This window comes from Thamnophis sirtalis, unplaced genomic scaffold, assembly GCF_051295495.1.
Source record: "Thamnophis sirtalis isolate CommonGarterSnake01/CBP01778 unplaced genomic scaffold, rThaSir2_p1.2 scaffold_8, whole genome shotgun sequence".
In the NCBI taxonomy this organism is placed as follows: Eukaryota; Metazoa; Chordata; class Lepidosauria; order Squamata; family Natricidae; genus Thamnophis; species Thamnophis sirtalis.
The window spans coordinates 33,812,910-33,834,940 of record NW_028261388.1 but is presented as its reverse complement, the minus strand read 5'-3'; the positions used below and the strand labels follow the sequence as shown (position 1 = coordinate 33,834,940).

General features: G+C 38.1%; 1 protein-coding gene and 1 long non-coding RNA gene across 3 annotated transcripts in view; one reads left to right on the top strand and one right to left on the bottom strand.

Annotated features, from left to right (window-relative positions):
* ALCAM (activated leukocyte cell adhesion molecule) overlaps nt 1-22,031 on the bottom strand; it is a 119,424-nt gene that overhangs the window by 22,138 nt on the left and 75,255 nt on the right. For both annotated transcript variants that reach the window (XM_087721401.1, XM_087721402.1), the window contains exons 2-5: nt 15,371-15,471; nt 12,322-12,541; nt 9,410-9,474; nt 3,133-3,220 (exon numbers count right to left, since the gene is read on the bottom strand). In XM_087721401.1, the coding sequence (XP_087577527.1) occupies nt 3,133-3,220; nt 9,410-9,474; nt 12,322-12,541; nt 15,371-15,471 (474 nt within the window). The remainder of the gene's footprint in view (nt 1-3,132; nt 3,221-9,409; nt 9,475-12,321; nt 12,542-15,370; nt 15,472-22,031) is intronic.
* LOC148044357 (uncharacterized) lies at nt 725-21,445 on the top strand. Its single transcript, XR_015697476.1, has 3 exons — nt 725-925; nt 20,549-20,701; nt 21,416-21,445. It is a non-coding gene; the product is annotated as an uncharacterized LOC148044357 (long non-coding RNA).

Below are 22,031 nucleotides of genomic sequence, written 5' to 3'. Positions count from 1 at the left end.
AAAGCTTGTGTATGTCTAATCCTAAATTTATTCTTTTAAATGGAATAACTGAATAACAATAATTGGAAGAAAATTTGGAGGTCTTCTAGTCCAACCTTCTGTTCAAGCAGAATACCCTCTTGTCATTGTTACACACAAGCAGATTGATCCCCTAGGATAGGTTTGCATGCAGTTTAATTTGCCCTCCATATTCCATTTCCATTGTCATTTTTCAAAAATTTACAGCACCCGGCCTCTTTGATGAGGAAAACAGAAGGAGCTTCACTAATTAAATAATACAAGATGTCAAGAGATATACGTGGAACAGAGAAGTAAGTAATAAATTTAAAATATTTTCCCCCTTTCTCAAACAGAAAACAATGCCTAATATATATTGCAATGAGTCTAAATGTGACAGGGTGAATAATTTTGGTTTAACATCTTTTCAGACAATGAGCTGGATTCAAAGTTTTCAAATTTGTGCCACTAAAATCTGTGAAATCTGTTAGATTCAATCCTGTTATTTTTATGCAGACAAATCTATTTCAAGTGCTATCCTAAACACAGTCAAGTCTGCTTCCAACTCCTGACTTTAGAAAGCCAACAGCAGACTATTAAGCTGCTCACAATATTGAAGTGCTTAATGGAGCTTCTATAACAAGAGGCAATCAACATCCAAAGACCTATGGCTTCCGTGGAAAAAAAATGACTGATAGGCAGTTTTAGTGATTGGTTTGGTAGCTTTCTAGAGAGATTTGTGTGACATGGGTGTAGGTCATAAAAGGTATAGGAGCAGATGAACTCTGATAGGAGGATAAGGGAGGCGGATCATCTCCATGGGAATTGAATGGCTTTATGATTTCATTCTAGCAGGCTAAAGTGTCATTTATTGTCAGTTATAAGTTATCAGAGTAAAGATGCCCTCCTAGAAGTAAGCTGCTCTTCGGTAGGGCTCCTGGACTCTGGAGAAGCTTCCCTCTTTTAGTAGACAACACTTAAGGAGGTAAATGAAGGTGTTTGGGTTAGGTTTAGGGTGGGGCGAGATGGTTAGGGCGAGGATGAGAATAGGTGAAAGGGTAAGGGACAGGCTAAGAGTGAGGGTGAGGCTGAGAGTCAGGGTTAGGATTTGGGGAGGGGATAGGCAGGGGAATGGGTATAGGGAATGGGAGGAAGAAAAGGTAGAAAGGAGAGAAGTAGGGGTCAGGGAAGACAGAAACGAAGATGAGAAAGGGGAAGGGAAAAAAGATGGAGTAAGATTGGGAGGGGAGAGGGACAGGGCAAAGAGGAGAGGGAAGGGAAGGAAGCAGGATGAAGAAGGGGAAGAAGTGGGGGATGGACCTAGTAGGAAAGGGGGGGAGACAAGACAGGGAGAGAGGGGAGAGAGTAATTTTAATACCTTTATGACTTCATCAAGGCAGGTAATCACCAGAGCAAGGGAGAGGATGGGGAAGGGGAAGAGGGAGAGGAAGGAGTGCAGGACAAAGAGATACAGTGGGCCAGGGTGGAGGAACAGGGAGAGAGGAGTTGGGGAATGGGACAGGGAGAAGAAGGGTGGGTAGGAATGAATGCGGGAGGGATTTAAATGTTTTCATGATTTATCAGAGGTAAGTGAGGTTATAAGAGGTAAGGGAGAGCAAGGGAGAGTGAAGAAAAGGGAAATTGTTAGAAGAGGGGCAGAAGGGAACGGGGATAGGTAGGAAGAAGGGGAGGGGACATATAGAAGGGAACAGAAGAGACAGCAAGGATGAGGGAGGGATGGAATGACTGAAGGAGGATGTGGGGATGTGAAGGGGACAGGGAGGGGCAAGGGAGGGAGACAGGGGTCAACAGGAGAATGGGGAGAGGAATTTGGAGGAGAAAGGGATGCAGAAAAGGGAAGAGAAGTAGGGGCAAGGGCATGGGAAACAGAATTAAATTAGAATTAGAATAAAATTAAGAAATAGAATAGAATAGAGTAGAGTAGAATAGTTAGAGTTAGGGTAGAATAAATGTAGAAATGAATTAGATTACAAGAGAAAGAATAGAAAAAAGTAAGAATTAGAATACAATTAGAATGCAATTAGAATTATATTAGAATGGAATTAGAATAAAGAATCAGAATAGAATAAATGTGGAAGTTAAACAGATTAGAAGAGAATTGGAACAGAATAACAATTAGAATAGAATTAGAATAGTTTTAGAATTAGGAATAGAATTAGAATAGAACTGAATTAAAAGAATAGAATTACAATTTGAACAAAATTACAATTTGAATAGAATTAGAACAATTATAATAAGAGTAGAAGAATTAGAATTTGAATAGAATTTGAATGAGTAGAAATAGAATATAATCAAAATTAGAAAATAATTAGATTAGTATAGATTTAGAATTAGAACAGAATTAAAATCTGAATAGAACAGAAGTAGATTAAAACAGAATAATAATGTAATTAGAATTAGAACAGAATCAGAGCTAGAATACCATTAGAATAGAATTTGAATTATAGAATAGAATTAGAATTTAAACAGAATTAGAACTTAAAACAACTTAGAATATAAAAAAATTGGAAAGCATAAATCAATTAAAATTAACAGAATAGAATAAGAATAAGAATTTGAATTAGAATATAATAGAATATACCCATAATAGAATTAGAAAGAATAGAATCACATTAATGAAAATAATTAGAATTGGAACCATAGAATAAATAAAAGTGTGTATAAACAATACATAGTTACTTCAATCAATTTGAGTTTTACACTGCACTTGTTTTTTATACTGCTTTATTTATGAATGCATGATGCAATAATAATATGGCTTATCAACTGCTTTATCACAAGACTCTGAAGCTGGTTGGGACTGAAAGGAAGTGATTGGCCCCAAATCAGCCTGCTACTTCTGAGCCTAAGGAGGGCTAAAACTTAAGGCTTCTCATGCAGAACAATTATATCATGCTGGTTCTTAGATAACATTTTTAAAGAACTACTTTAAGTTGTATCAATAATTATTATTTAAAAAATTGTAAAAATACAACAAAATTCAATTAACATTGTTTACTGTGTAAAGTGCAGCACTGTTAACAAAGCCAATGATTTCTATGCTTAATTTACTTTAAACTGATTGAGGAAGATAAACAAACGTACATGCAGTAACATCTAAATACAAAATCCTACCTTCTTCAGTATACTGCAGAATAGCTCCATTCTTAAACCATGTTATATTTCCTGCAGGATAACCATCTCTTGTAATACATTCTCCAAGCTAAGAATTCAAATATATGATTTACTGGACATTGCATATTCTTTTGTTCATAACAGATAGCCTTCACTTAATGAACATTTGTTCAGTGACTGTTCACATTTGTGATGGCACTGAACTATTGGTAGACATATCACGTCCTTGAAATACAAACACTGAACCCCTCAAAAGCCATGTATCAAAATTAGAGTCACCACCTGCATTTATGACAAAAGGATGTGCTTCAACTCTACCTGGCCTGTTCATTCCTGCCCTGCATTATGCTGCTCTTATCGCCAGGGGCAGAGAAAAGGTGGAAAAAGACATCAAATATATATTGGTAGCAGGGTAACAGAATAAGGGATGATGGGGTGGCAGAAGCATCAAAGCACAAAATGCTGGGGGTAGCAGGACATTTGGGGCAGTGAGGCAGTGGAATTCAGGGGAAACAAAAAAACGGAGATGGGTGAGAACAACAGGCAAGTGTGAGGAGTGGCTTAAAGTGAACATAGAAGGGCAGGAGAAATAGGAGGTCCTAGCATAATGACTACGACTAGAACTACTGAAATTGCCACCCCCTAATGTGGTAACATCATTTTTGATCTAATGACTACATCACTTGATAATGGTCCCAGTTAGCTCATCAAGTAACTACTAGTATATTTAATTATTATTTTCAACACATCTATTCTTGTATACTTTTATTTAAAAAAAGCTTCCCTCATAATGAGGGATGGTAGTAACTATGCAGCAGAAGATGGTGTGTGTTTTTTGCAGTTACAATTCCAATATACTAATATGGGATTCACATTAAATTGCTCTGCTGTGATATATATAATCCAGCCTGAAGATGGCGAGTGAGACGTTGCCAACGTTGCCAAGACAATCTCAATCTTACACGGGAAAAGGCCCGAATTCAACAAGACCAGCATACCTACAAAATCTACATCCATCCATCCATCCATCCATCCATCCATCCATCCATCCATCTATCTATCTAGTCTCTCTGTGTGTGTGTTTCTTTTCCCGTGTAAGATTGAGAGTATCTTGCTGACGTTTCAACAAAGTCTCACTCGTCATTTTGAGGCCGGTGCCTTCAGATTTGTGCTTTTGCGAGCAAAGCGTGATCAGAGCTTTGGTGGGAAGGTGGAGAATGCTGGCTTTGTTGCTGTTACAGGATTGGTTGGCTGTGTTGTAACATCTTGATTAATTGATAGAGTTGATGTTTGCAGATTAGTCGGCTGTTTCATAGCATCCTGTGTGGCTGAGATACTGGCTGTGTGCCTATTGTTCTTTTGTGTTGTAATGGCCTGGGTAATGGGCTGTGTGATGACATCCTGACCTCTATTGTAGTGATATCCTGAGTCCTGTGCTGCAACCTCCTGGGGGATTGGCTGCGTTGTAACATCCTGAGCCTTTGTATTGTAACCTCCTGAGTTCTGTGATGTAATGTCCTGAGCAGATGGTTGAGGTGTAACATCCCGGGCTTTGATTTGGCTCAAAGTTTGCGGCCTGGCCATGTGTTCATAGCGTGTGTCAGTTTGCTTTGTGTGGGGGTCGGAGGAGGATGCAGCAGTTGGTGATGTCGCCGTGGTTTGGCATTTGGATGATGGTTGCATTTTGTCTATGGGATGGGTTTGGGTTTGAGTCTGGTGAGGGTGATTGGTGGTTGCATCCTGACTTTTTCTGAGTCCGGTGTCAGTTTTCGTGGCTGGGACTCATTGTTGACTAGGGCTAGTTTCCAGATGTCTGGTAGGCGGGAGGTAGCATCACGTTTATTCATGTTGTGGGGGTGTTTCTCTATTTCGATGACTTCCATAATTATTCTCTTGTTGAAGTGTTCAATTTTGGAGATTAATTTGGTTCTTTCAAAATTAATTTCATGTCCTGTTGCTTTAAGGTGCTGGAAGAAGGAGGAAGTTTTTTCTTCTTTTCTGACTGTGTTCTTGTGTTCTGCGATGCATGCATTTAATTTCCTATTAGTTTGTCCAATGTATGTGGCTAGGCAGATTTTGCATGGTATTTCGTAGACTCCTTGGTTTTCTAGCTGGATTTTGTCTTTGGGGTTTCTTAAGATGTTGGCTATTTTTTGGTCAGTGTTGAAGGCTGTCTTGATATTGTGTTTGTGGAGAATTTTGCTGATTTTATCTATGATGCCTTTGATGTAAGGGAGGAGGGCGATGCCGTTGTCCTGTTCTGTGTCTTGGTTTTGGGAGGGAGTCTCCCTTTGGATTAGGTTGATAATAGTTTTTCTTTGGAATCTGTTGGAGATTAATATGTTTGTGAGAGTGTGTAATTCAGTTTTCAGGTGGTCTTTGTCAGCTAGGCGTCCTCCCTTACATCAAAGGCACCACAGATAAAATCAGCAAAATTCTCCACAAACACAATATCAAGACAGCCTTCAACACTGACCAAAAAATAGCCAACATCTTAAGAAACCCCAAAGACAAAATCCAGCTAGAAAACCAAGGAGTCTACAAAATACCATGCAAAATCTGCCCTGCAGCATACATTGGACAAACGAACAGGAGAATAAATGCACACATCACAGAACACAAGAACGCAGTAAGAAAAAAAGAAAAAACTTCCTCCCTTTTCCAGCACCTTAAAGCTACAGGACATGAAATTAATTTTGAAGAAACCAGGTTAATCTCCAAAACAGAACACTTCAACAAGAAAATAATTATGGAAGCTATCAAAATACACCCCCACAACATGAATAGCAATAGACGTGACAATACCTCCCGAGTACCAGACATCTGGAAACCAGCCCTAATCAACAAACGAGGCCCAGCCACCACCCAGGCCGTTACCACACGAAACAACAATAGACACGCAGCCAGCACCAATCAGCACCAATCTACCAATCATGATACAACCACACAACCAATCATTCCACTTACTGAAACAAAGGCAGCACTCCACATACCTCCACCAAGGTTTACAGAAAGACAGCAGCTCCGATCACACTTTAAATCCAAAACCCAGCCTGAAGATGGTGATTGAGACCTCGCTGAAATGTTGCCAAGACAATCTCAATCTTACACAGGAAAAGACCTGAATACAACAAGACCAGCATACCTATACCCATGAAAATCTATCTATCTATCTATCTATCTATCTATCTATCTATCTATCTATCTATCTATCTATCTATCTATCTATCTATCTATCTATCTATCTATCTATCTATCTATCTATCTATCATCGTCCGTCTGTCTGTCTGAAAACTTTCCTGTTACACTTTGTCTTGCAAGTCTTCATTTCATTAAGCTTTTAAATCAATTGTTGTATAACTCAGATCTTACATAATAGATCATTATATATGTATAAATCAAGGGCAGGGATATGAATTCCAACTCCAATTCACTCTAAGTAGCATGATTAATCATTAGAGATTATGAGAATTTGAACATCTGGAAGACTACATTTTCCTCAGTCCTGTCATACTCTCTATTCATTTTTACTAGTATAGCTATTGGAACATGGATATATTATGAAAGAAATATAAGAAATTAAGAATGTTACATATAAGGATAGATTATTTGAAATAATGAAATAAATGGAGACATCATTGTGTTATAAAGAAAATCCTGCATGAAATTAAAAAAATAAAATACACATGTAAGATATCCATTAAACCATAATACAAGTAGTCCTTAACTTACAACCACCATTGGGACTGGAATTTTGGTCATTAACTGATGCAGTCATTAAGTGATTCATGATAACTAGTTTTAATTTTATGTTCACTTTTATGTAGTTGATAGGCAAATCACCATGGTGGTTAAGCAAACTACATGGTGGTTAAGTAAATCACATAGTTGTTAAGCGAGTCCTGCTTCCCCAATTGACTGTGTTTGTTGGAAGCTGGTTGGGTAGGTTGCAAATTTCGACCACAAGAAACTGCAACCATTATAAATAAGAGCCAGTTACCAAGCACCAAATTTGTGATCATGTGACTATGTTGATAGCGTGACAATTGTAACTTTGAAGACAAGATATAGGTCACTTTTTCCAAGGCCTCTGAAACTTTGAATCGTCATTAAATGAAGGGCCATAAGTTGAGGACAATCTATTATTATAGCTAGGTGGGGAAGGTGAATATAGTGTACTGTTTTCTATGTATAAATGCCACAGATGAAGGCTATGGAATCTTTCCAAATATTCAGATTACAAAATATACAAAGTAATTCTGCTTGAAATGTTTTCCTAATAAAATATATATTTGAGCATCCTCCTTACAGACCAGGGCTACTTTAGATTTTAGCAGTAATTCCATAAATAGCTTTAACTAGCTTCCTTTCAGTCGGGTTTCAGGCCTGGTTACAGCACAGAAACTGCTTTGGTCGCGCTGATCGATGATCTCTGGCGGGCCAGGGATAGGGGTCACCCCTCTATCCTTGTGCTCCTTGACCTCTCAGCGGCCTTCGATACCATCGACCATGGTATCCTTCTGCGATGGTTGCAAGAGGTGGGAGTGGGAGGCACCGTCCTTCGGTGGTTCTCCTCCTACCTCTTGGACAGGTCGCAGTCGGTGTTGGTCGGAGGGCAGAGGTCGACCCCAAAGCCCCTCAACTATGGGGTGCCGTAGGGTTTGGTCCTGTTCCCTCCTATTTAACATCTACATGAAGCCGCTGGGTGTGATCATACGCCGGCACGGGATTAAGTACCACCAATACGCGGACGATACGCAGTTGTATCTGTCCGCCCCGTGCCAACTCAGCGAAGCAGTAGAAGTGATGTGCCAGTGCCTGGAGGCTGTTAGGGTCTGGATGGGAGCAAACAAGTTGGCACTCAATCCAGTCAAGACCGAGTGGCTTCTGATGTTCCCTCCCAAAGATTGGCCAATTATTCCATCTCTCTGGCTGGGGGGTGAAATTATACGCCCCTCAGAGAGGGTCCGCAATTTGGGAGTCCTCCTGGATCCCCAGCTGACTTTAGAACACCATCTGTTGGCTGTGACCAGGGGGACCTTTGCCCAGGTTCGCCTGGTGCACCAATTGCGACCCTACCTGGATCAGGAGGCCCTTCAGACAATCACTCACGCCCTTGTGACCTCAAGACTGGATTACTGTAACACGCTCTACATGGGGCTGTCCTTGAAGAGTGTTCGAAGACTTCAGTTAGTCCAGAACGCAGCCGCGCGAGCGATTGTGGGTGCACCCAGGTACACCCATGTCACACCTATCCTCCACGAGCTGCACTGGCTACCCATTAATCTCCAGACCCGCTTCAAGGTGCTGGTCATTACCTATAAAGCCCTTACATGGCATCGGACCAGGTACCTGAGAGACCGCCTCCTGCCGATTACCTCCCATAGACCGATTAGATCTCACAGGTTAGGTCTCCTCTGGATTCCATCTGCCACCCAATGTCGGCTGGCGACTCCCCGGGGGAGAGCCTTCTCTGTTGCAGCTCCAGCCCTCTGGAATGACCTCCCCATGGAGATCCGGACCCTTACTACCCTCCCGGCTTTCCGCAAAGCCACCAAGTCCTGGCTGCTCCAGCAGGCCGGGGGGCTTGTGAAACTTCCAGCCCCACGGAAACTGTGAATGTTGCGTATTTTAAAGTGTTGTTTTTGTCTATTCCCTTGTTTATTGTGAGCCGCCTGGAGTCCTTCGGGAGTGGGCGGCATACAAGACAAATAAACGAACTAATTAAAAACTAACTATGTAGACAGCTGTATTTACATACAATCCATAGAATGTGGCCAATTTATTCAGGATGTTATCTATTTTTAAGCCTTTTTTATTACAAAATAGCTTTTTTTTATAACTATATTCTTTTCTGTTTGCTGCCCAATATATTACATAACATGGGAGAATCTAATGAGAATTATAATGCTTTTCTGTTTAAGTCCTAACATAAGGCTTGCCTTTGACATACTACAATGCATGTAAAAACCAGCAAAATAAGACAGTTGATAAGTCTTGTGAGGCTGGTAAGCTCATGAAACAAGGACAACCTGGATTTCTGTAAGATAATTTTGATACCCCATGGAAGCAATTCTCCCACTCAACATACAGTTACGGTAGTATAATTGAAGTGGAGTTGCTCTGTATCCTCCCCCAAAAAGGAAGATTCCACAATCCCTTTTGTGGATTTAAGTGTCCCTTTTACCACAGGTTTTTTTTTTCCTATCCTGTTTTCCAAGACGTTTTATAACAGATCAGCTTAAAGGTATTTAACAGGACAAAAATGTTCACTTACCAGTTTTAACTCTTCTGTTTCTAGAAATTCTGCTTGATTTATAATTTCAGGCTTTGATGGTTGCTCTGTTGTTGGTGAGTTGTTTTTTTTAGTGAAAGAAAATAATAAAAACTTGGGTTATATTTCAACTTTCAGATATTTGGAACTGAGTCACATACAGGGAACTCTTAATGCATGACTGCTTGGCACCATTCAAAGTTACAATAGCACTGAGAAAGCAATTTTACAGTCCTTCCTTGCACTTATTACGATCACAGCATCCCTGAGGTCCTGTAATTGAGATTGAGCACTTCTCAACAAGTGGGCATTTGCAGCCTTTGCAGTGTCCCATAGTCACTGTCATTTGTACATTTCACAGCTGACTTTCAACAAATACAATCAATGGAGAATCCAGCAATAAAATCACAAATCACATTCACATGATACAGTACCTCAATTAATGACCACAGGTGATTTCTTAATAATCTCACAAAAGTGAGGTCATTAAGTCAGTTGCAGCCATGCGTTATCTTGTTTATCAATAACACAGTGACAGAGTTGCCAGGCCCAACTGTAGTCATTAAGTGAGGACTACCTTTATGCAGCTTTCTCAACATGGATGGAATCAAATTATGTGAGAAACCGTCATTGTAACAGAATTATATTTTCGTATTATGTATGCAAAGAGCTCAAATAATTGTAACAATACTGATAGATATAAGCCATCCATTACTAACCAGATAAAGTAAATATCAATAAATATGTCAACTTGGTTGGCAACTGAGAGGAAAAAAAAAACAAATTCAGCTCTAGAAATCATTAAGAAATGATTTAAAATAAAATTGTCAATATTACAATACATTTATAGAAACTTAGTGAGACTGCATGCGAGATACTGCACAATTCTAATTATCAAATTTCTAAACAGATATAATAGATTTATTGAAAGGGTAATAAAAATTAACTGAGAGCTCAAATAACATCCTTATAAGAATAAGGTACAATGTTTGATCCTTTTAGGATTGGAAGAAAGGTAATAAGAACATTTGGGTTTTTTTTGGGGGGGGGGGAATGTGGTGCTATGATTAAGATATGAATTTGTGCATAGCACCAACAATAGTTTTTCTCCTTTTCTGAAAATGTTAGGCCCATGGGCCATCCAAAGAAACTGATTGGAAGGAGATTCTAACCTATTTCACAGGTTAATAATGTACTGCATGCTGAAGTAGAAAGGAAATACTTCTGCATGCAGTACATTATTAACCTGTGAAATTCATTACCATAGGACAAGATGATATCCACTGACTTGTATGACGTTAAAAAGGCATTGAATAAATTAATGGGGGGATACTGTATTTTTCAGAATATAAGCCTCCTAAAGGCTATGCATGCCCTTTTTTTGACAAAAAACAGGCCCATTTTCACAAATAATGGGCCGTTTTTTTGCTCATTGGGGGAGCACCCCCAGGAGCATTCTACAAGCCTCCTAAAGGTTATTCATGCCCTTTTTTTGGAAAAAAAAACAAACAAACCGGGGCCGTTTTTGGGAGGTCTGCAGAGTGCAAAAACTTTTTTTTTCAATTTACCTCTTCAAAATCTTGGTTCTTATACTCCAAAAAATACGGTAGTTTTAACAACTCTCTTGAACAGTCAATGTTATTTCTAAGTAGGGGCAGCATATCTGAAATACCGGATGAAAGAAAATAATATGAAAGATAAAGAGTTCCATTTCCTGGTTGTGCAAAGCCTGGAGTAATTTGTTTGGCAAATTTTGAGGAAAAAATGCTCAATTAAAATTGGCAGGACTATTCTTATATTCTCATGGTAAATTAACCTCACAAAAACTAAAATTAGGTTGGAGATTAATGGAACAATTATAACATTACATCTATTCTCTCTCCCATTAAATTGACAGCAAGATTTATTCCTTAAAAAGATTTCTCCGAGTAATTCTCCCCAACTTGCTTCATAGATCAGAGATTTTAATTTTTCAATGCTGTAAGAAAGAAGTGCTCCTTGCCACCCAGTATAGAAATAGAGCAAACAATATATGAAGCTGCTATTGTTCCACATTAGATTTTAGAGAAAAACGTTCTTGAAGAGTGAGTGCAAAAACAATCTCTATATTACTCTTGAGGCATATATATATTCCTATGCAAGTTCCACTGGAGTTATTTATTACAGTACGTAACATGTAGATAAATATTTGCATTCTAATTTTGAGTATTAGATATTTACAAGTGTTTTTAAACGTGTAAAAATTGAATTTCAATTTGAGGGAATAAAAATTTCTTCTGGCAGATATGCTGAATCTTTTCAAATTATTGCTCAAAAAGTGAATGCTTAAGTCTTATGTTAGAGAAGTAATTGGTTGCAGAATTTGTACTTTTCTCCTCAGCTCTATTAATTTTAATTACTGAATTTTTAGACCAGTGTTTCTCAATTTTGGCAACTTTTAAGATATATGAGCATCAACTCCCAGAATTCTTGGAGCTAAAGTCCATGTGTCTTAAAATTGCCAAGATTAAGACACATTGTATTAGATCATCCTTTCCCAGGTTGAAGTTTTCCAGATGGAAAGTACTAAAAATTTCAGAATTGCAATTCACCCTTTTTCAGGGAGTGTTCAACCCCTTACTTTAGAAGTCACCATTTTGAACAAGCATGACAACTGCAAGAAAAAATGTTCCATGAACTGAGAAACTGAGAATTGCAGTTCAATAATATCACAAGCTAGTACAAAGGAACTGGGACAAACGTTCAATTTGATGTAAAATTAACTTAAATACAATCACTAGAATAATTTTCCATGTAATTTTTAATTTATGTTGCAGGAAAAATTACAATTCATTGGTAATTTTTGAAAAGAATCTTGATGGCTTTCAGTGGCCTTGACGTTATCCTTCAATTTAGAGAAATTAAGCGGTACTTACTGAAAATTTTGACGAGTGTAGCCTGTTCAAAGACATCGTCTTCAGTTACAAGCATGCATACAAATTTCTTTTCATCTCCAATTCTTGCATTATTAATGGACAGGGTAAAATTTTCAGAAAGACTTATTCGGTCTTTGTATTCTGGCACATTGTCATATTGTGCACTTGGTTTTTTTGCAGATCGCAAAGCAATAGACTCTGAAGCCTTGTTTGCAATTTCCTAGAAGCGGGAAATATTTATCAAATTTATACGGCTGCTTATCTCATACCAGATGACTCTTATCTTTCCCTCAAATGTTTTATGTCACTTCAATAAAACAGAGTTATTCATATACAATATTACTTTATATTTACACAATACACATTATGAACAATTAAAATACATTCAGTTTTTCAAGGCTTCCGAATCCAATTTTCTAGTTAAATATATTACAAATCTGGGAAATTATTGAAAAAAGAATATAAAGATTTGGCCATTTTTTTCCAACCTGATAACTGGCCAGTTTCCAGATTTTTAAGCAACAGCCCACAGTGGCTTAGATTGTAGACTAACTTCACAAAGCTTATGAGTTTGTGAGGCATTGACAATACCGCATGCTATTCAAAAGATATTAAAAAAAACAACAACTGTGCAGCACAATAAATCAATAGTTGTTCACCCAGTTAACCCTTTTCCCAATCTTGAATAATATCTATTTTGGTATGTTGTGCCTGATTACTTCTCATTGCAGAATAGAGTTCTAAAAATACAGTAAAAGAAATTTTCTCCATTCCTATTTAAAATCTCTGAGTTTATTTTCCCTACTCTAGAAGAAAATTCCAAGTTTTCATAACTTTTAAAAAAATCTTTCAGCATTCCTATGTAGAAGTATGTTAGCAAATCACAATAGAATACAATTCAAATGTAGGTGTGTGTTTGTGTGTGTGTGTTCAGCTTTGTGTGTAAGTTTACACTGTTTAGGTAGGTCAAGCCGGATATTATATTTCAGCAGATTATTTTGGGGTACAGCAGAGATATATGAGAATCAAATCACAAATTGGATCACCAGAACTAGGAACAATTCCAGAGATTAATTACATATTAAATATGATACTACCTGCATCAAAGGCAAATTGTTGCTCAGTATGTGTTAGGAAAACATGTGAAGAAAGTTAAACAACTCATATCTTTCTTATAGCTCCTACAAATATCTTGTTCAGCACTATTGTAAAAAAATATTTTATTCAACAGATTTGATCATATGCAGCAAAAATTTATTAGGAAGTACCCAATTTTGAAGATATAAAAATCACTAAGCATCTGAAGAAGCCTTTAATTTGATGAGCTTGAGATGTACTGATCTAATGTATTTTGAGAATCCCAAGCTGAGAAAGACTTCTCTGGACTAAGCACCTTGGTTTATTTCTAGTAAACCCTACAGAGATTACACCACCTTATGCAGTGGGTTACTGTACTATTGAATCTGTGCTATACCATCTTTTTTTATTGCTTTGTTGTATAGTTGACAATATTGTTAAAATGGCTGAAAAAAGTACTAAGGAGAAATATTCAAAGCTTGTAAAAACCTAAGTTTTGCAGAAGAATAAATAATGTTTAAAGTGAAAAAAAAAACCTTTAGTCACCATTATTCTCCCTCCCTGAAATAATTCAATCAGAACTGTTATATCCTATCCAGTAGCCGGGGTGGGCTTCAAAAATTATAGCAAGGAGTTTTCTGCCCGGTTGCTGGGTGGGTGTGGCCATGGTGGGCGCCACTTAGTTGGCCTCCTGCACCATGGCATGGGGGGGGGTTGTCCTCCCAGGGCTCTGGAGGCTTTTCTCGAACCTCCAGGAGGGTGAAAACAGCCTCCACAGGTTCCAGAGGCCCTCTGGAGGCAAGAAATAGACCCATTTCTGGCCTTCCCGAACTTCCAGTAGGCCTGTCTTTTGCCCTCCCCAAGTCTCTGCGTGAACCCTGCACTTATCTGCATCCAAAACGGACCACTTGGGAACTTCTGGGAGAGGAGGGGTGGGCGGGGCTAGCCAGGAGTGGGATTTGGGGGTTCTCTGAACTGTACACAATCTTAGCTAGAGGTTCTCCTGAACCCATTAACCCTCAAGCAGCCCACCCCTGCAGTAACCTAGAATTTGACATATTTCCATTCTGCAAGCAAGAAACCATTAGGTGGTAGTTGCATAGAAGATATGTATATTGACCTCCAAATGGAAAAATCCTAAAGAAGGTGGAAGAATTGGTAGGAATACTCATGAGGAGTTTGTTTCAGGTCACATTTGTCAGTATATTTAGTCTTATCTCCTGGCATTCCAGCACTTTCTTGTACTATTGAGAAAAGGTGGAGCTTTTTCCCCCAAGCCTTTGTGTAGAGCACACAGGCTTGCTACATCAACTCAGATAAACATGCATACACTGAGTAATTCACCGCAGGACATTTCCTTGCCAAAACAAAACAAAAGCCAAATAAAGAAAAAAAAATCACAAAACCTAGAAAGACCTTCCTTTCTTTGTTAGAAAGCTACAACTGGATTATTGGTTGCTGTTAGAATGGGCTATTTATTCTGTGGCGCTTTCAACATGCTATGAGAAGCGAGAGTAACCGCAACAATTTTTATTACATTCTGCTGGACCTGTATTTGGTCTCCTTTATGCAGGCAATGCACTTTTAGACACAGTATGACACACAACTATTGATTCTATGAACTTGCTTCATGTTGCTATAGTGAGCATGAAAAACAGTGTGTATAAAACAATGTGAATATAATAAAAATGTGGCAATAGGCTTTTTACCACGTGAAACACTTGGTCTAACAACTATGCAATCTGTTTCCAAATGAGCAAACAAATTATAATGGTTCTTTTATCCTAATGAACTCTAAGAGAAGTGGCATATTGCTAACCAGTTTCTGCATAAAAATACCAAGAGACTTATTTATTACGACATATTTAACACAAAATTTTAAAGACCTGCTTTTGAATAATACGTTCATTAATCCCACAAAATTCCTCCTACATTGCAATACCAGAAATAATTTAAGATAATTTATACTTACGTATTTCCATTTTGCAAACAAAAGACCATTAGGAACTTCTAAATGGCAAGGCAAAACAATGGTATCTCCATATACTGTGTTTACTGTATATAATCCAAGTCCTGTTAAAAACAATAAGAAACAACTATTAATTCTAAAATGTTGGATTTTTCTAAGTCTTAGCTAAAGCATATGTACAACTGAAACACATTTTCAAAATTAATTAAATAATTTAATTATTTAACCCATTCTTAAAAAATTAGTTCGTGTTGCATTAAATATTTGTTGTCTTTCATTCATCACCATTCAAAATGAAGCCGGCAAAGTTGGCAAAAATCTGTGATAGCAATTTTAGAAGAACACAGGGCTCCATACTTGTGGCACATCCAATATAAGGCTAAAATTTGCAGTATATGCATATTTATATATTTCTATACTTTTGGATTTTGTGATTTGCCCCCTCTTTTTCCACAGTGCATGTGCATGCCTCTATAGACGTCACATCTATCTGAATAGCATGCTGTGGTGGTGCACAATTCTTTCTTATTAGTCACTGGAACAATATGATTGTTCTAAAGTATTCTTATTCTATATTATTTGTGAATTAGAGAATTTTTAAAGGTGAGAAAAAGTTTCAATGCTAGCATATAAAATTTCCCAGTGAAGTCTGGATTCCTTGGAAGTGCAACATTATCAGTGATCTAACTTAATCCCAGTGGTGTGATAGGATTTGGAAAGTTTTAAGTAATTTGGAAAACAATTGTGAGATATGTGAGGAAGTGAAGTTAAGATTGCTCTTTCAGTGCTTGCATAGACATTCTGCATCCCTAATTCCCCAAGGCCAGGCTCAGCTTACCCGCTTCTCCAAAAAAGGCCATGAAAGTTTACAGCTTTGAAAACTTGAGAGGAGATGGGAGCCACACGCTGGTGTTTTCAGGAATCTGTCAATGTTCATAAACAGCTTTACCCCACTCATATCCTTAGTTTACAAAAGGGAAAGCTAACACAGTATAGGTGTGGCTATGTAAGACAAAAGGTGATAGAAGATAGGAGCAGGTGAGAAGGGAGAAATAAAGATAAAGGTTCCTCTCACACATATGTGCTAGTTGTTCCCGACTCTAGGGGACAGTGCTCATCTCCGTTTTAAAGCCAAAGAGCCAGCGCTGTCCAAAGAGGTCTCCATGGTCATGTGGCCAGCATGACTAAATACCAAAGATGTACAGTACATTGTTACCCTCCCACCAAAGGTGATCCCTATTTTTCTACTTGCATTTTTACATGCTCGAACAGCTAAGTTGGCACAAGTTGGGACAATTAACAGGAGCTTACTCTGCTAGGGATTTGAACTGCCAAACTTTCTGATTGACAAGCTCAATATCTTAGCCACTGAACCACTGTATCCCTTCGCGTTGAGAAGAGACAGGTAACATCTAGTAATTGCAACTATTACAGGCAAGCAAAAGGGCTGTCAATCAACTGTCAGGATCACAAACTATGATAAGCAGCACATCTTGGTGTGATTCCTGTCTGAGCTTAGAAGCTCAGCTGGAGTGCTCAAAAGCAACATTGCTTAAAAGTGTAAAAGACTGGCGTTTGGTAGCAACAAAGTAAGACCAACCACACTCAGGCAATATACCTAATCCCAACAATTGCAGGAACTTTTGGAGGGAGTCAAAGGGTGTATACAAACTTTAAGATATTTGCCTGCTTCAAGGATAAAGTATCAAAGACTTATTTATGGTTACATCAACTCACAATGACTAGGAGGGTGGAATTAACCCAGGGCACCAACCTATTGTAGGGAAAGATGTGCGCCTCAAATAAGCATTCCATACAGTTATCTTCTACACTGCAGTGTGTCAAAATAAAGAACCTTACAAGGCTATAAAACATTTTGATAGCCTTGAAAACTAGGTTTTTGCATCTAAGAATAAGCATATCAATTATTTAATTTAATTACAAGTAAACTTGGTCAGTTTGTACTCAAAACAAACAATCATGAATTGTTTCAGGGAGATTAGTCATTTATCAATATTTAACAACTTTTAAAAACAATTTCAATTTTTTACTCTTCTATCTAAAGTAAAATACAAGATAAAGTATTTTATAGAGATTTTATCTCTGCATGATGGCTACAGTTCAATGTGATATTTTGCATGATTTGGAGACCACGAAAAAAACATGTGAATAAGACTAAATCTTGCAGTTGATTAATAAGAATGATTACATAGACAGGCGGCGAAGTACAATAAATATTAGGCTCAATAACATTTGACTAGTGTTGCAGTAATTCCATACTCTGGAAATGTCTTTCCATAACAGGTCCCCTATGGATTATTTCATTATAGAATTATGCTAATGGCTGTACAATGGATCTGGAAGCAATGGCCTGGGCAGGCGGGTTAAAAATATATGAAGACCCTAGTAAATCATTTAGCATCAGCATACTTTCCAAATGTACAAGCCTATCTATCTGGTGCATTTCTGTTTACATGTACAATTAGCTTGTTTTATTTTATCTTCCTTTTCCTTTGCTTGGAGCATTTTGGCCTACTGCAAACATCCTTTCTGACTTTCCTTTCCTAAAAGATCATGTGTGTCTCAGATCAGTTTTGAAACTGCAATAAAAGGTGTTCCTAATAGTGGAGACTGTAATGCCAAAGTTGGAATATTGAGGAAGATACAATTGGACTGTTTAGTCTAGAAACTGAAATGAAGCAAGAGATTGACTTATCACTTTTTGCCAGTCCAATTGTCTTTTCATCGGTAACAGACTTCCAATAGCCCAAATAATTCCAATATGCATGAGCATCATCAGATTGAATACATAGAAATATAGTATAAGCACTTAGGGCATCATCTCATCCCACTGTGATTGGCCCATCCCATCGGTGCTGGCAGAGGAGGTATGCTGTGGGCCTCATTGGACTAAGTATTCACAATGGTGGGGTCTTCTCTGCTACTGTGCCTGCCCTGTAGAATATCATGCTTCCTGGAGTGAGGTTTGTTCCAAACCTTCTGACTTTCTATAAGATCCTAAAGACCTGGCTCTGCTGGTGGGCTGGAGCTCCAGTGGGGAAGCATTGCAGTGGAGGTGGTTGATTGATCAACAATAGATGCCACCTCCCACCCTTCCCATCTTTTAATATCTTATTTATGCTTTTACAGTTTTTATTTTTTATTATTGTAAGTGTTAGGTAAGCTCCCCGTTGGGAGAGCAAGTGCGTTCAGAGAAGCGTTGTGAGAATTGTGTTGGGGAACACACAAACCAGCATACAGAGACACTGCAGTTTAAATAGGCTTTTACTGTAGTGGAAATAGAGGTATCAGGGTCCATCAAACAGTCCAAGTCATACACGGATAAGATAGTCAGTCATCAATGTCTTTTAGTTAAGGGATAATCCAAATAACATGCTAGCAGTTGCAAAACTTACAATAGCTCACGGCACTTTCTAACAGCCAGTTTCCAAAACACTCAGATCAGATCAGCCCAGCATCTAACAAACAGAGAACTAACAGTCACTCTGGCTCCCTCATATGGCCGATTGAGGAAACAGCAATCAATCACATTTTACAGTATGATTTAAAGAATCAGGTATAGCATTGCTACATGATTTATATATTGCCAATCCAACCGTTAGATTATATTCCTAACAGTAAGCCACCCAGGGTTACCCTGAGATAAGACAGGGGACCAAATTAATTTAATAAACACACACACACACACACACACACACACACACACGTTTAGCAAAAGCCCACAATGTAGATTGAAAATGGTAATATGGCCTGGCTCTAGGTTGGAAAGGGCTCAATGGTTATATACTCTTGTATCAATGGTTATATACTCTTATATACTTAACAATGAGTATTGAGATACCACGGTACTTCAACAGCCAGAAATGCAACTGAACTGCACTGGCATGAAAGTGAAGGAGCACAAAAATGAAACAAAGATTAAATGTAAAGACTACACTAATCATAACAAGTATAGCGACTAGCCTTAGAATTGACAATGAGGATACTGAAATGATAGCAATAGTACTTAGATTTATACACGGCATCATAGTGTTTTACAATTTTCTCTAAGCGGCTACAGAGTCAGCATATTGTCCCCAACAATCTAGGTCCCCATTTTAGTGACCTTGGCAGGATGGAAGGCTGAGTCAACCTTGAGACCCCAGGATCAACTGCTAGCAGTCAGCAGAGTTAGCCTGCAATACTGCATTCTAACCACTGCACCACCATGGCTCCTAAGTTATGGATAGTTTCTGCCTTTTAGGATCAATTATCAATCTTAAGGAATTAGCAATCAGAAAAGAAACCACATACTAGAACTTAGAAAAGTAGCAAAAACCTTGGAAAAGATATTCAGATACTAGGATGTGTTTGTACTTTCTAAAATCAGAATTATACAAGTGATAATTTTTCCTCTGATACTTTATTCAAGTAATTGTAAACACAGAAGAGTGTGTTTACAGTTTTGATTTTGTTGTTGCAGAAGATTCCTAGGAATACCATGAAACAAAACAAATGAATCAAATAGAACAAATCATTCCAGAGTTGTCTGGAGGGAGGCAAATGTAGAAGAAAAAGAAATAAAAACTGCAAGGTGGATAAACTGAATTATACAGTGCATCACTGGAAAACTTTAAGGATCAGATGGGGATCAAATCATTCTGAAGAAAAACTATACTGTTTCTAAAAATTGACAGGACGTGATGGCACATAATCATCAAGCATCTTCAATCATTATAAGGCTGTGATGGCGAACCTATGGCACGCATGCCAGAAGTGGCACGCAGAGCCCTCTCTATGGGCACGTGTGATGTTGCCCCAGCTCAGCCAGCTGGTCGTCGGGTTTCCAGTGCTCTGGCGAGCACATGCATGCGGACACACACACACACCTGCCAGTTTGGGCACTCCGTGCCTAAAAAGTTCACCATCACTGTTGTAAGGCATGAGACCAAAACTGCGCTTGGGTATTATTTGTGTTGTAAATAATTTATTCTAATAAGTTTTTAATATTTTTGTAGAAAATATAAATGATAAAAGATGATATTATCCAAAGATACAACAACAGAAAAAATACTACAGTGTACCGCATTGTTATTAAGATTTGTTATTATATTTTAAATAAATACGAACTAAGGACACTCCTTTTGTAACCACTCTCCCCATTTCCACCATTTTTTTTAGATTTTTGTGACTTGCATACATTACTCCAAAATCAAAATAAGGAATATAACTATCCAAAGTGTTCAGATGTTAAATACTTTGGCTTATAATTTGTCCACCACTATCCAATTCACTGAATGCTCATTGTTCTTCCTACAAAAAAACAACTAACAGGTAATGATAGACAATAGTCCTTGAGTTACGAGCACAATTGAGCCCTATTGCTAAGCCAGACAGTTGTTGAGTGAGTTTTGCATCATTTTACTATCTTTCTTGCTACAGTTTTTAAGTGAAACACTGCAGTTGTTAAGTTAGTAACACAGTTATTAAGTGAATTTTGTTCCTCCACTTATTTTGCCTGTCAGAAGATTGCAAAAGCTGACCACATGATCCAGGGACACTGGAATCACCATAACGCATGGCAGTGCAATGGCTGTAAATGTGAAAAATAGTAATAAGTCATTTTTTTCAGTCCCATTGTAACTTCAAACACTCACTGTCATACCCTAGCACGGGGAATGTTAAGAAATATTATAATACCTGAGTATAGATAGTCCTCGACCTTTTATACCTACCGCCCACTTTTGTATCTCTGTTAATAGTAAAATTTTCTAACCGCCCACCCAGTTCCACAGTAATGGCGATTTATAAAATAGGGAAGTAACTTTATTTATAAAATTTATAAAGCAGAGTTACAGCAAACCCCTACCGCTCACCATGAAAGCTGGAACACCCACTAGTGGGCGGTAGGGACCAGGATGACTACCATTGCCCTAGCATATAACTTTATATACTCTTGTTGCTCTCTATCCCCATCTAGTAGCCGGAGGAACAAATATGCCCCAAGAAATGCTTTGAATACTATTGTTGCTCTCTATCCCCATCCAGTGGCCGGAGGAACAAATACCAGTTACATTGTTTGAAGCTGACACCATCTCATTACCTATCAGCCCACACTCTCAGAACAAATGCACGCCGGGAAGCCAGACTCCATTTCCTTTAGCATTTGGAGAAGGTAGAAGTACAAGGAAGAATCCATCTTAATCTGTGGCATATGGTCATCCAAGGACAACCCCACATCCTACACACTGAGCATCACTGTGAGATTTAAATCACTTGTATTTATTAATTGCTATGTTCAGCAGTAACTCAGTACTGTCTATCTTCTATTTAGTTCTCATTGTATGAATCCCTGTTTTCCCCAGTTTCACCATATCCTGTTTTTTCAATAAAGCATTCAGATCTACACACATGGTGTGTTTTATTGGAGGAGAGATGGGTTTAGCTGCATGTGGAGCTGCACATAGACTAATGTGTAGAGAGGACAAAACACTCACTAATGGTTGTAAGTCGAGGACTATCTATACTCAGGTATTATAATATTTCTTAACATGGGATCCTTAGGTAATAAAAACAAAAAGAAAAGTCTATTACGAGTAAATTACAGCAGTACAGAGAAGAAATGCAATCTTTTGATATATCTAACAGCAATAAGTAGCAGTCT